Source organism: Eschrichtius robustus, chromosome 12, assembly GCF_028021215.1.
Source record: "Eschrichtius robustus isolate mEscRob2 chromosome 12, mEscRob2.pri, whole genome shotgun sequence".
Classification (NCBI taxonomy): Eukaryota; Metazoa; Chordata; class Mammalia; order Artiodactyla; family Eschrichtiidae; genus Eschrichtius; species Eschrichtius robustus.
The window spans coordinates 52,928,744-52,943,950 of NC_090835.1; the positions used below are offsets into that span (position 1 = coordinate 52,928,744).

Sequence of the window (15,207 nt, forward strand, 5' to 3'; positions counted from 1 at the left end):
CTTGGCTTAGTGTAGTAAACATCTAAGTAACGTCTAAATGTCTAAGTTCTCAAAGTGTGGTCCTTGGACCAGCAACATCAGCAACACCGGAAACTTGTTAGAAATGCAGAGGCGTGGACCCCACCCCAGACTTACTGACTGAGAAAGCCAGGAGGTGAGGCCCAGCAGTGTGTTAATTTAACAAGCCCCCCAGGTAATCCTGATGCATTTTGAGAACCATTAGTCCAGTGAAATGAATGATGGTCAGCATTCACTGGGGAGGAGTAAACTCTGGTCTCATGATAAGTGGGGGTGGCCCCTTCCACTTGCAGTCAGCCATCACACTGTGCTGATGGGTGCAAGAACTTAGAGTGGTGAGCGTGTGCAGCTACGATTGACAATATTTTTGGTACCATGAATTTGGGCTCAAAATCTATTCTGAGCTTATTGACTTAAACCTTTAAAGTTAGAATTAGATAAACTAAAAGGAAGACACGAACTTATTACTTAAGGAATCACTCATAATCTTACCATCAGAGGTAACCAAATTATCGATGATTATTTCTAAGGGATATTATTATGGTTTTATTCTTTTTGCTTACGCTTAAGATTACGAGTATATTTATTTTTCAGAAACTTTTGTATATAAAATATATATTTGAAATATTAAAAAGAAGTTGAAACAGACTCAAATTTTTAACCCTTTTAAAGATACGTTGGGACTTCCCTGGTGGCGCAGTGGTTAAGAATCTGCCTGCCAATGCAGGGGACATGGGTTCGATCCCTGGTCCGGGAAGATCCCACGTGCCGCGGAGCAGCTAAGCCTGTGCACCACAGCTGCTGAGCCCACGCACCACAGCTACTGAAGCCTGCGCGCCTAGAGCCCGTGCTCCACAACAAGAGAAGCCACCGCAATGAGAAGCCTACGCACCACAACGAAGAGCAGCCCCTGCTTGCCGCAACTAGAGAAAGTCCACGCGCAGCAACGAAGACCCAGCACAGCCAAAAATAAATAAATAAATTTTTAAAAATAAAATAAAAAATAAAGATACTTTTTCACTTTTTAACATCTAAAGTGGGAATTAAAGAGATAAGATAAATGCTGGCTCATATTAAGTGAAATTTTATCTGACTAATTACTGCGTATTTTTATGGATCTCTATATATTACACTTCAAAAATTCTTAGTGAACATTGTATTGTTGATTTAAGCTTCTATGATAAGTCTGGGTACTAAGTGTTTGCTTATAATACGTAACACTGTTTCTGTGGGGTAATAAGTTTTCAATTGGTGTCATTTTAACTTAGAAGACTCCTTTCAGGAAAGTAGCCTGTCATAAGAGAAATCTTGATTCTTTCAAGTTATAGAACAGACTCAGACTCTTTTTTTTTTTTTAAGTTAGTAAACTTAATTTTTTTAGAGTGGTTTTATGTTCACAGCAAAATCAAGTGGGAAGTATAGAGAGTTTCCAAATACCACCTGTCCCCATATATGCACAGCCTCCCCCACTATTGACAGCCCACACAGTGTTACATTTTTACAGTCAGTGTAATAACATTGACACAGCCTTATCACCCAAAGTCCATAGTTTACACGAGGGTCTGTTTTTGGTGTACATCAGATGGGTTTTGACAAATGTCTAATGACTTGTATTTACCATTATAGTACCATACAGTATAGTTTCACTGTCTTAAAAATCCTCTGCTCTGGGCTTCCCTGGTGGCGCAGTGGATAAGAATCTGCCTGCCAACGCAGGGGACATGGGTTCGATCACTGGTCCGGGAAGATCTCACAGGCCGCGGAGCAACTAAGCCCGTGCGCCACAACTACTGACCCTGCGCTCTGGAGCCGTCGAGCCACAACTACTGAAGCCTGCGTGCCTAGAGCCCATGCTCTGCAACAAGAGAAGCCACTGCAATGAGAAGCCCGTGCACCGCAACTAGAGAAAGCCCGCGTGCAGCAACGAAGACCCAACACAGCCAAAAAAAAAAAAAAAATCCCTCTGCTCTTTCCTATTTAAACACTCTTTAAAAGAAAGTTTTCATAGGTCTCACACGGTGATTTAGATTATTTTTATTATGTCTAATGCTCATGCCTACTGAGGTGACTAGATATAAATTCTTTAAATTTTTTTTATAGTTCTTGAACTATAAAAACAAATTATAAATTAAATGCCATAAAAACTATGGAACTGATAAAATTCAGATTAGTAATCAATATAACACATGATGTTTTGCTGAAATTAAATGAGTTTAATAGTAGACAGAAGTATTTATGTATTTTATTTTTCACTGGTTAACCTTATGATGTCCATTTTAAGCATGATCATAATGGAACTCATGTCATTATCATAGATATTCCTGTTTTCAACCCAGTCTATATTTTGCTGGACCATTTTAATGGTTCACTGCAAAAATAGTAGTGAAAAGTAAATATTTAATGGTAAGTTCTTTATTGCCTAGTTAAGTCTATACTTATTGCTGTGAAATGTTGGAAATGGTTCAGAACCATTCTGACCAGTACAGTTGAAAATAGTACTGACTGCTCTGGGACACTTTCTTTTGAGTTTGGCATACCTATGTGGCCACTCTCTTCTCTGTTCTGTCTGCATCACTTGGCCTCAGCTTGGTACCAGAAGGATGATAAACACCAATGCAGAGGTGGGTACTGCAATTTTCTGACAGCATTTAGATATAAAGATAGTTATTCAGAAGATCCAGGACATATAGAATTTTTTAAGTGCTTAACATGAAAATGAAAATAACTTTTAAATTCTCAGAGAACTCATGAGTCTCCAGACATAAGTCCTTAGATCCAAGAAACTCACCTTTATTAAGTACCAATAACACAATATTGCCAATAACAAAATAAGTCCATGAAATAGTAACATGTAGTATTTAAATAAATTCACAATATAAAAAAAACTCACCAAAACATTGACTAGCTAGCCTAGTTTTAAACTTTTAAAATTTGTGCCAAGTTTAAATCACATGATTTCTTGCTATTAATATTTTTTAAGTCTACATTTTATTTTTGTCTAGTCTACATTCTCTCTGCCCTTGTTTTTGCCCAACTCACTATCTCCAATCCTCACCCCTCTCCTTTGCGCATGTTTCTTATGGCTTCATGGTTTTGGTGAGGCTACAGTCACAGTTCCCTGCCCAGGTCAGTTTTTATGTATTATCCTTCCTCCATGAGTGGCCCTTGGGTGTGCACATAACCCCAGCTGGGCCAACTAATAGTCTTTACCTGAGAGTCTTCAGACTGAAAACTGACAGAGAGAGTCTTTTGTTCCTTGTAGATTAAATGAGGATGTCATAAGAGTTGAGCCTCCTGAAAAATACCCATGGAGGAAGCCGTTTGTAATAGGGTAAAATGAGACTTAACAAGAGGAGCAGAGATACCAAGAGAGAGAATCCTGGAGGTGAAGTCCGCATCTTCACCTGTGTAATTACCTAGTTATCTTCCATCAAATTACCCTTTTGGTTGAAGCTAGTTCCAGTTGGGTTTTCTCTTGGCACACTAGAAAGCGTTCTTAAATAATCCATGTTATAATTTTAAAGATTTGTCCTTTTTTACAGGTGAAGATGGAGCTGGAAAAACAAGCTTAATCAGAAAAATTCAGGGAATAGAAGAGTACAAGAAAGGAAGAGGATTGGAATATTTGTACTTAAATGTTCATGATGAAGACAGGGATGGTGAGTGTCGTTTATTTGTAATGTAAGTTTACTGAAGTCTTTCCAAGTTGCACTGCTGTCCGTATTAATGTTAGTCTTTGACTTTTCTTAGTGTGTCATTTTTTACTAGGAGACCTACTGTGTCATGCCAGTCAGTAAATAGTTATGTTAGGGCATACTTTTATTGGTTTGAGATTGGGATTCATATAGTGGTATTTTTAAACGTCTTAGGGTATTGGTGTGCAGACTTTAGCTTTCTTGCTAACCTTGAAGAATCTCAATTTTTCAGTTCGTTTTCCCTCCGATAGTGAAATAATAGTATCCTATGATTGTTTTGCCCTCTTTTTACCCTCGTCTCATTTTTTGACATGAAAGTGTCATTTACTCCCCAGCTTTTCTCATCTGATCAGCCAATTTTTTCTTCTATAGATCACTTGCCTTCTCATTTTCATATATAATATCTTGAATATGCATGGCTCTATCTGCTGATGGTAAGAATAGAAACATGTTATTCAGTCTGTGGTTTGGGATTGAGAAATATGAAGTAGAGGATGCTGATTTTCTGTGTTGGCAGTTAAGTCATTTTCTTGAGTATTCATTAGGACTTTACTGAATTGGTAGATGTAACCCAAGTAGGTGAACCTTGCCAAAGGAGACATCTCCTGTGGAGATGCCTTAAAATACCAAGTAGTATTGTTAGTTGGATGATGAAATGACTTTATCCTGTTGCCTTGGTAACTTTCTTTTGTCTGTCGTAGATCAAACAAGATGTAATGTATGGATCTTGGATGGAGACCCGTATCACAAAGGCCTCCTTAAATTTTCACTGGATGCCATTTCTCTGAAGGACACTCTAGTTACGTTGGTTGTTGATATGTCAAAGCCTTGGACTGCTTTGGATTCTTTACAGAAATGGGCAAGTGTTGTTAGAGAACATATTGACAAATTGAAAATTCCTCCTGAAGAAATGAAAGAAATGGAACAAAAGTGTGAGTAATCTAGAAAATATAGATTTCAAAGACAAAATGTCCTAGCTGACTGTCAAAATTGTTAGGAACTTTTGACTTTGAATAAGGTTTAATGAGGAAACTCAATGAGAGTACTGCTTTTGAAATTCAATTTGAATGATGTGCTGTTTTAATATAGTTTTACATTGGAAACATATACATAACGGCAGACTCTTTAGTAGAGGCGCCTTTTCTTCTTTGCCAAAAGGCCGTATGTGTTCATTTTGGAAAGTGGGTTTTCAGGATAAAAAAATTTGAATCTTTCTTCAGCTTCTCATTTTCAGTAGTCTCGTTTCTTGATAAGTAGAACAATCTTTACTAACCTTGTCAAAATGAAGTATGTCCATAAAGATGTTAAGTAACAACATAAATATAAAGATGTTAAGCTGGTTGTATGATTTACAAGGTACATAATATATTTTGTATGTGCCCATGTAAGTTGGAAATTTTCATGGAAATTATGAAAATGATACGGGTCATTTCTAACAAGTTGTAAGCCACTTGTCACAGTTCTTAATTTCACTGAGAGCTCTTCATATGTCATTGTTGCACTTTGCTTAAGAAAATATACAGATGGTATGCTGCCGTTCTTTACTATTGTTAGCCGATAACTTTTAGGGGAAATTTGACAGCTTACTGGAATTTATATGCACGGAAACAGTAAAAACTTAAGAGAATGTATGTCCTAAATTATTGGAAAGGGTGTCTAACTGCTTTTAATCTATACCTTTTTTTCCTTGTTGGCCATTACCTCTGGGGCTTTTTTTTCCCTTTTCTAAGTTTATACTATAGCAGTCAGTGGTTTTCAGTGTGTGGTCCTAAGACCGGCAGCATCAGTATCAGTACAGTTGAGAGCTTGTCAGAAATACACATTCTCAGGCCCTATCCCAGACTGCTGAATCAGAAACTTCTGGTGCATGCTAAAACTTGAGAACCAATTAGATTTCAGCCTCTGATTTGAAGGGTAATAGCTACCAGAGCTGCTGAAGGTATACGCATGCCCCCCTGTTCCTGATGGAACCATGCTCAACTGTTCAAGATTCCCTCTTCCTGACCCCATGTAAGTTTAGGACAGTTTTCCTCCTTTGTAGCTCTGTATAATATTCCCTCATATACTGTTTTAATCCTGCGCTGTGGATAATTTGTTTCCAAATTTGTTGTTTTGCCTTTAAACATGAAAATCACTTGTATGGAAATCCCTGTGTGTGTGTGTTTGTCACTGGTCCCTTAAGAATTCCTTGAAGAGTAATTACTAAATCAAAGTATACATTGTTAAGCCTCTTGGTATATTCACATTAACTTTTTTTTTTTTTTAATTCAAACAGAAAATCACAAAAATTATGATCATCCTCATCAGTTCACTCAGTCCCATGTAATTAATCTTTTTTTCATCTTGATCTTTTGTTAGCACTTTTATGATTTCATCAGTTTTCCATTAGAGTTCTGAAAGTGCTTATTCATTCAGTTCAGCAGTATAGTCAGTTACCAGAAACCTGTACTTGTCAGAGCCTTTTCCATGAATTCCTTGAACCTTAAACCCTTTTATAGGAACATTTTTGCGAAAGCATCAGAGTACACCCAGAACTCTCTGTAAATGACAAAAGACTTAAAAATGACCACGGTTAAGATTTGATGAAAGTTCATAATAATGCAACTGACAAGAAAATTTAGTTATTTCTGAGATATACATTTTAAAGTAATAACTAGAATTATGACTTATAACATTATACCAGAACATGTAAGATTTTTAGAAATTTCATGTAATGTCTGAAACATTTATATTAACATATTTCCATACAAATAACCCAAAGAAAGTTTAGTATTAGTTGTTTTTTTGTTTGTTTGTTTCTGTTTTTTTATACTGCAGGTTCTTATTAGTCATCAATTTTATACACATCAGTGTATACATGTCAATCCCAATCGCTCAATTCAGCACACCACCATCCCCACCCCACCACGGTTTTCCCCTCTTGGTGTCCATACATTTGTTCTCTACATCTGTGTCTCTACTTCTGCCCTGCAAACTGGTTCACCTGTACCATTTTTCTAGGTTCCACATACATGCGTTAATATACGATATTTGTTTTTCTCTTTCTGACTTACTTCACTCTGTATGACAGTCTCTAGATCCATCCACGTCTCCACAGATGACTCAATTTCGTTCTTTTTTTTGGCTGAGTAATATTCCATTGTATATATGTACCACATCTTCTTTATCCATTCGTCTGTCGATGGGCATTTAGGTTGCTTCCATGACCTGGCTATTGTAAATAGTGCTGCAATGAACATTGGGGTGCATGTGTCTTTTTTTTTTTTTTTTTTTTAAACGCATTGTTTACTTTGTTTTTATTTATTTATTTATGTATTTATTTTTGGCTGTGTTGGGTCTTCGTTTCTGTGCGAGGGCTTTCTCCAGTTGCGGCGAGCGGGGGCCAGTCTTCATCACGGCGCGCGGGCCTCTCACCGTCGCGGCCTCTCTCGTTGCGGAGCACAAGCTCCAGACACGCAGGCTCAGTAGTTGTGGTGCACAGGCGTAGTTGCTCCGCGGCATGTGGGATCCTCCCAGACCAGGGCTTGAACCCGTGTCCCCTGCATTAGTAGGCAGACTCTCAACCACTGCGCCACCAGGGAAGCCCCATCTGTATGTCTTCTTTGGAGAAGTGTCTATTTAGGTCTTCTGCCCATTTTTGGATTGGGTTGTTTGTTTTTTTAACATTGAGCTGCATGAGCTGTTTATATATTTTGGAGATTAATCCTTTGTCCGTCTATTCGTTTGCAAATATTTTCTCCCATTCTGAGGGTTGTCTTTTCGTCTTGCTTATGGTTTCCTTTGCTGTGCAAAAGCTTTGAAGTTTCATTAGGTCCCATTTGTTTATTTTTGTTTTTATTTCCATTACTCTAGGAGGTGGAACAAAAAAGATCTTGCTGTGATTTATGTCAAAGAGTGTTCTTCCTATGTTTTCCTCTAAGAGTTTTATAGTGTCTGGTCTTACATTTAGGTCTCGAATCCATCTTGAGTTTATTTTTGTGTATGGTGTTAGGGAGTGTTCTATTTGCATTCTTTTACATGTAGCTGTCCAGTTTTCCCAGCACCACTTATTGAAGAGACTGTCTTTTCTCCATTGTATATCTTTGCCTTCTTTGTCATAGATTGGTTGACCACAGGTGTGTGGGTTTATCTCTGGGCTTTCTATCTTGTTCCATTGATCTGTGTTTCTGTTTTTGTGCCAGTACCATATTGTCTTGATTACTGTAGCTTTGTAGTATAGTCTGAAGTCAGGGAGTCTGATTCCTCTAGCTCCGTTTTTTTCCCTCATGACTGCTTTGGCTATTCGGGGTCTTTTGTGTCTCCATACAAATTTTAAGATGATTTGTTCTAGTTCTGTAAAAAATGCCATTGGTAATTTGATAGGGATTGCATTGAATCTGTAGATTGCTTTGGGTAGTATAGTCATTTTCACAGTATTGATTCTTCCAATCCAAGAACATGGTATATCTCTCCATCTGTTGGTATCATCTTTAATTTCTTTCATCAGTGTCTTATAGTTTTCTGCATACAGGTCTTTTGTTTCCCTAGGTAGGTTTATTCCTATGTACTTTATTCTTTTTGTTGCAATGGTAAATGGGAGTGTTCCCATAATTTCTCTTTCAGATTTTTCATCATTAGTGTATAGGAATGCAAGAGATTTCTGTGCATTAATTTTGTATCCTGCAACTTTACCAAATTCATTGATTAGCTCTAGGAGTTTTCTGGTGGCATTTTTAGGATTCTCTATGTATAGTATCATGTCATCTGCAAACAGTGACAGTTTTACTTCTTCTTTTCCAATTTGTATTCCTTTTATTTCTTTTTCTTCTCTGATTTCCGTGGCTAGGACTTCCAGAACTATGTTGAATAATAGTGGTGAGAGTGGACATCCTTGTCTCGTTCCTGATCTTAGAGGAAATGCTTTCAGTTTTTCACCATTGAGAATGATGTTGGCTGTGGCTTTGTTGTATATGGCCTTTATTATGTTGAGGTAGGTTCCCTCTACGCCCACTTTCTGGAGAGTTTTTATCATAAATGGGTGTTGAATTTTGTCAAAAGCTTTTTCTGCATCTATTGAGATGATCATATGGTTTTTCTTCTTCAGTTTGTTAATATGGTGTATCACATTGATTGATTTGCATATACGGAAGAATCCTTGCATCCCTGGGATAAATCCCACTTGATCATGGTATGTGATCCTTTTAATGTGTTGTTGGATTCTGTTTACTAGTATTTTGCTGAGGATTTTTGCATCTATATTCATGAGTGATATTGGTCTGTAATTTTCTTTTTTTGTAGTATCTTTGTCTGGTTTTGGTATCAGCGTGATGGTGGCCTCATAGAGTGAGTTTGGGAGTGTTCCTTCCTCTGCAATTTTTTGGAAGAGTTTGAGAAGGATGGGTGTTAGCTCTTCTCTAAATGTTTGATAGAATTCACCCGTGAAGCCATCTGGTCCTGGACTTTTGTTTGTTGGAAGATTTTTAATCACAGTTTCAATTTCATTACTTGTGATGGGTCTGTTCATATTTTCTATTTCTTCCTGGTTCAGTCTTGGAAGGTTATACCTTTCTAAGAATTTGTCCATTTCTTCCAGGTTGTCCATTTTATTGGCATAGAATTGCTTGTAGTAGTCTCTTAGGATGCTTTGTATTTCTGTGGTGTCTGTTGTAACTTCTCCTTTTTCATTTCTAATTTTATTGATTTGAGTCCTCTCCCTCTTTTTCTTGATGAGTCTGGCTAATGGTTTATCAACTTTGTTTGTCTTCTCAAAGAACCAGCTTTTAGTTTTATTGATCTTTGCTATTGTTTTATTGTTTCTATTTCATTTATTTCTGCTCTGATCTTTATGATTTCTTTCCTTCTGCTAACTTTGGGTTTTGTTTGTTCTTCTTTCTCTAGTTCCTTTAGGTGTAAGATTAGATTGTTTACTTGAGATTTTTCTTGTATTTTGAGGTAGGCTTGTATAGCTATAAACTTCCCTCTTAGAACTGCTTTTGCTGCATCCCATAAGTTTTGGATCGTCGTGTTTTCATTGTCATTTGTCTCTAGGTATTTTTTTATTTCCTCTTTGATTTCTTCAGTGATCTCTTGGTTATTTAGTAACGTAGTGTTTACCCTCCATGTGTTTGAGTTTTTTTACGTTTTTTTCCCTGTAAATCATTTCTAATCTCATAGCGTTGTGGTCAGAAAAGATGCTTGATGCGATTTCAATTCTCTTAAATTTACTGAGGCTTGATTTGTGACCCAAGATGTGATCTATCCTGGAGAATGTTCCGTGCGCACTTGAGAAGAACGTGTGATCTGCTGTTTTTGGATGGAATGTCCTATAAATATCAATTAAATCTCTCTGGTCTATTGTTTCATTTAAAGCTTTTGTTTCCTTATTTATTTTCATTTTGGATGATCTGTCCATCGGTGTAAGTGAGGTGTTAAAGTCCCCCACTATTATTGTGTTACTGTCGATTTCCTCTTTTATAGCTGTTAGCAGTTGCCTTATGTATTGAGGTGCTCCTATGTTGGGTGCGTATATATTTATAATTGTTATATCTTCTTCTTGGATTGATCCCTTGATCATTATGTAGTGTCCTTCCTTGTCTCTTGTAACATTCCTTATTTTAAAGTCTATTTTATCTGATACGAGTATAGCTACTCCAGCTTTCTTTTGATTTCCTTTTGCATGGAATATCTTTTTCCATCCCCTCACTTTCAGTCTGTATGTGTCCCTAGGTCTGAAGTGCGTCTCTTTTAGACAGCATATAGATGGGTGTTGTTTTTGTATCCATTCAGCAAGCCTGTGTCTTTTGGTTGGAGCATTTAATCCATTCACGTTTAAGGTAATTATCGATGTGTATGTTCCTATGACCATTTTCTTAATTATTTTGGGTTTGTTTTTGTAGATCCTTTTCTTCTCTTGTGTTTCCCACTTAGAGAAGTTCCTTTAGCATTTGTTGTAGAGCTGGTTTGGTGGTGCTGAATTCTCTTAGCTTTTGCTTGTCTGTAAAGCTTTTGTTTTCTCCAGAGAATCTGAATGAGATCCTTGCCGGCTAGAGTAATCTTGGTTGTAGGTTCTTCCCTTTCATCACTTTAAGTATATCATGCCACTCCCTTCTGGCTTGTAGAATTTCTGCTGAGAAATCAGCTGTTAACCTTATGGGAGTTCCCTTGTATGTTATTTTTCATTTTTCCCTTGCTTCTTTCAATAATTTTTCTTTGTCTTTAATTTTTGCCAATTTGATTACTATGTGTCTCGGCGTGTTTCTCCTTGGGTTTATCCTGTATGGGACTCGCTACACTTCCTGCACTTGGGTGGCTATTTCCTTTCCCATGTTAGGGAAGTTTTCGACCATAATCTCTTCAAATATTTTCTCAGGTCCTTTCTCTCTCTCTCTTCTCCTTCTGGGACCCCTATAATGCGAATGTTGTTGCGTTTAATGTTGTCCCAGAGGTCTCTTAGGCTGTCTTCATTTCTTTTCATTCTTTTCCTTTATTCTGTTCTGCAGCAGTGAATTCCACCATTCTGTCTTCCAGGTCACTTATCCGTTCTTCTGCCTCAGTTATTCTGCTATTGATTCCTTCTAGTGTAGTTTTTATTTCAGTTATTGTATTGGTCATCTCTGTTTGTTTGTTCTTTAATTCTTCTAGGTCTTTGTTAAACATTTCTTGCATCTTCTCGATCTTTGCCTCCATTCTTTTTCCGAGGTCCTGGATCATCTTCACTATCATTATTCTGAATTCTTTTTCTGGAAGGTTGCCTATCTCCACTTCATTTAGTTGTTTTTATGGGGTTTTATCTTGTTCCTTCATCTGGTACATAGCCCTCTGCCTTTTCATCTTGTCTATCTTTCTGTGAATGTGGTTTTTGTTCCACAGGCTGCAGGATTGTAGTTCTTCTTGCTTCTGCTGTCTGCCCTCTGGTGGATGAGGCTATCTAAGAGGCTTGATGGGAGGGACTGGTGGTGGGTAGAGCTGACTGTTGCTCTGGTGGGCAGAGCTCAGTAAAACTTTAATCCACTTGACTGTTGATGGGTGGGGCTGGGTTCCCTCCCTGTTGGTTGTTTGGCCCAAGGCAACCCAACACTGGAGCCTACCTGGGCTCTTTGGTGGGGCTAATGACAGACTCTGGTTGGGCTCAGGCCAAGGAGTACTTCCCAGAACTTCTGCTGCCAGTGTCCTTGTCCCCACGGTGAGCCACAGCCACCCCCCCGCCTCTGCAGGGGACCCTCCAACACTAGCAGGTAGGTCTGGTTCAGTCTCCCCTGGGGTCACTGCTCCTTCCCCTGGGTCATCATGCACCCACTACTTTGTGTGTGCCCTCCAAGAGTGGAGTCTCTGTTTCCCCCAGTCCTGTTGAAGTCCTACAATCAATTCCCACTAGGCTTCAAAGTCTGATTCCCTAGGAATTCCTCCTCCCGTTGCTGGACCCCCAGGTTGGGAAGCCTGACGTGGGGCTCAGAACCTTCACTCCAGTGGGTGGACTTCTGTGGTATAAGTGTTTGCCAGTCTGTGAGTCACCCACCCAGCAGTTATGGGATTTGGTTTTACTGTGATTGCGCCCCTCCTACCGTCTCATTGTGGCTTCTCCTTTGTCTTTGGATGTGGGGTATCTTTTTTGGTGAGTTCCAGTGTCTTCCTGTCGATGATTGTCCAGCAGCTAGTTGTGATTCTGGTGTTCTCACAAGAGGGAGTGAGAGCACGTCCTTCTACTCCGCCATTTTGGTTCCTCTCCCACATTAACTTTTTTTAAGTGAAGGTTTTGACAATTTTGCAAACGAGTTCTAAAAACTTATTAGTATTGGTAATATCTCCCTAGTTTTTATGGGAGTTATAGAATAAACATGGTTCAAGATTGCACCTAGGTAAAGAGGAGGAGACCTGAATAAAGGGTTTAGAGAAAGGAAGTTAATATTAGAAAGCCATCTGGAACTGTCTTTTAGATTGTGGAAACCTTCCTCCCCCCCCATATTTATTTATTTTTTATCCTTTCAGTGCTGTTTGTGAATTAGAGAGGGTAGAGGGACAAAGCTCAATTGTGATTTGCCCACAGTAATTTGCACAGATTGAACCAGGCCTGCATTGGACCCCACCCTTTGGAGCCCCTCAATGTTTTATTCTTCCTCCTGATAATTAATGTGGGTCCAGTGTTCCTATACTGTCTTTGAATTGGATTTCTCAAAACCTCTTTGTTTCTTACACAAGACTAAGTGTGAACTCTAGTAAAATATGTATTTAGACAGCAGAAAAGCTACCTGCTGAAATAAAAAGCCATTTCTAAACTACATATTAAATTATTTACTTTGATTTTCAGTGATTAGAGACTTTCAGGAATATGTAGAGCCAGGAGAAGATTTCCCAGCTTCTCCTCAGAGAAGAAATACCGCATCACAGGAAGACAAAGACGACAGTGTGGTTTTACCTCTGGGTGCGGATACACTTACGCAGAACTTGGGCATTCCAGTACTAGTAGTTTGCACAAAGGTTAGTTTGCTTCCTACAGATTCTACTACTGATACTAACCAAGGATGAACAACTGTTTTATTTTCTAGGCTCCTTTTGGAGTTGACACATTAGTTTTCCTAGGTAACTTTTCTTAATAAGTAGATATGATAGTTTAAAATATTGAATGATATTCACATGTTTGTTTTGTGAACTTAATCTTAGTTTTCTTTGAAAGAAAATGTTACTTCAGATATTCTAAAATTTGTGATCAAATTTCATTTTCCTAATTCCAGTTAGACTTCAAATTGTATAGTCAGTTTAGTAGAGATAGTTACAGGTAAGATGATAGCTATCAACTTTATAAAATAAAACATTTTTCCACAGTAAGTTTTATATACTAATATCTTGATATTAGAAAATGTACTTAAAATAAGATAGACTTAATTTAAAAGATGTATCAATACTCATGTAAAGTTGATATGCAGTTATCAAAGGCCTTTTATTAAGAGATTCTGGTAGGATTACTATTATAAAAATTCTGTTAATTTAGTTCTGTCACTGTATACACTTTATAATACAATCAAATTTCCTTTAAAAAATAATTTATAGTTCATCTTCTCCCCATTTGGTCCTAAGTAGTATGTCTTTACTGTGTAAGCCATGGAATAGTTAAGATAATTACAGAACATATAAATGCTTTTGAGATCTAAAATTATTATGTTTTTTGTAATGTAAAATTTGCACATCTAAATGAAGGAGGGTGTGGAATTTATTCACCTTTGGAATAAAAATGATTAAAAAATTTAAATATAGCTTAAGTTTTACTTTAAACACTATAAAAATTATCAATAACAAAGGAATGTGGGGGTAGCATTTAAAATAATTAAGTCAAAGTCTATTGTCTGCTTTTCAAATGGTGATTCAGGTGTAGTTAATTGTTACTTATATCGTTTGCATAAAACTGTGCTTAAACTCTTACAATAGAATCCTTTTGTCTGCGGTTTGTTTGGGTTTTATTTTGTTTGGCAAAGAGCTGTTTATTGGCAGATATTTTCCTGTTTTACACCACAACTTGCCTTATAAAAAGCTCTTTATTTTCCAAAGAAAAAATGTCACGCTTTAAAGGGACGCAAATCAGTATCAAATGAGTCATAGATTCATAAAATTTTCAAGCCAAAAGAGATCATCTACAGTATTTCACAGAATCTAAGACACCATCAGTTCTGCTTCAATTTAAGAGCTTTTAAAGTGTGTGGAGGGATGGGGGAATGTGTGTCTCAGGATAGATGAAGAATGGTGGTTCAACTCAGTTTAAAGACGCTTGAAATTGAGACTCAGCTAGGTTTCTTGCCAGATCCTCATATTTCAGTTAAAAATGTTTTTACTAAACTATCGTGCTTCACCAAAAATGTCATAAGTCAACAGTATAATAATTGTAAGTATCTTTAATAATATGAAATAATTACTCTCAGTGTTTTATAACATGGACAGTATGCTATATCATGTTTATATAAGGAGACTGTTCTATGTTGTATATATGCATAACAAAAAATTACATATCAAAAAAAATGACATCAAATTTGACCCCAAACTAATATTAGGTATGATGGACATTGTTTATTTTTAGATTTCATAACCTTCAATTCACAAAAGTTTTGATGAAGTTATTTGGATATCATGATGTTTGAACATACCTTAATTTTTTTCCTAACATTTTTTTTTTGGCAAGCAGAATTCAGAATTGTTTCATTGATTGTACAGGTGACATTTCAGAAATAGCCTGTAGGGCTTCCCTGGTGGTGCAGTGGTTGAGAATCTGCCTGCCAATGCAGGGGACACGGGTTCGAGCCCTGGTCTGGGAAGATCCCACATGCCGCGGAGCAACTAGGCCCGTGAGCCACAGCTACTGAGCCTGCGCGTCTGGAGCCTGTGCCTCGCAACAAGAGAGGCCGCGATAGTGAGAGGCCCGCGCACCGCGATGAAGAGCGGCCCCCGCTTGCCGCAACTAGAGAAAGCCCTCGCACAGAAACGAAGACCAAACACAGCCATAAATAAATAAATAATTTAAAAAAAAAAAAAA

At 37.6% G+C, this 15,207-nt stretch overlaps 1 protein-coding gene across 1 annotated transcript in view; it reads left to right on the forward strand.

The window, feature by feature from the left end:
• Positions 1 to 15,207, forward strand: part of DYNC1LI1 (dynein cytoplasmic 1 light intermediate chain 1) — a 46,277-nt gene that overhangs the window by 20,404 nt on the left and 10,666 nt on the right. Inside the window, exons 3-5 of the mRNA XM_068558367.1 lie at positions 3,561 to 3,677; positions 4,415 to 4,645; positions 12,997 to 13,166. Of these exons, the coding sequence (XP_068414468.1) occupies positions 3,561 to 3,677; positions 4,415 to 4,645; positions 12,997 to 13,166 (518 nt within the window). The remainder of the gene's footprint in view (positions 1 to 3,560; positions 3,678 to 4,414; positions 4,646 to 12,996; positions 13,167 to 15,207) is intronic.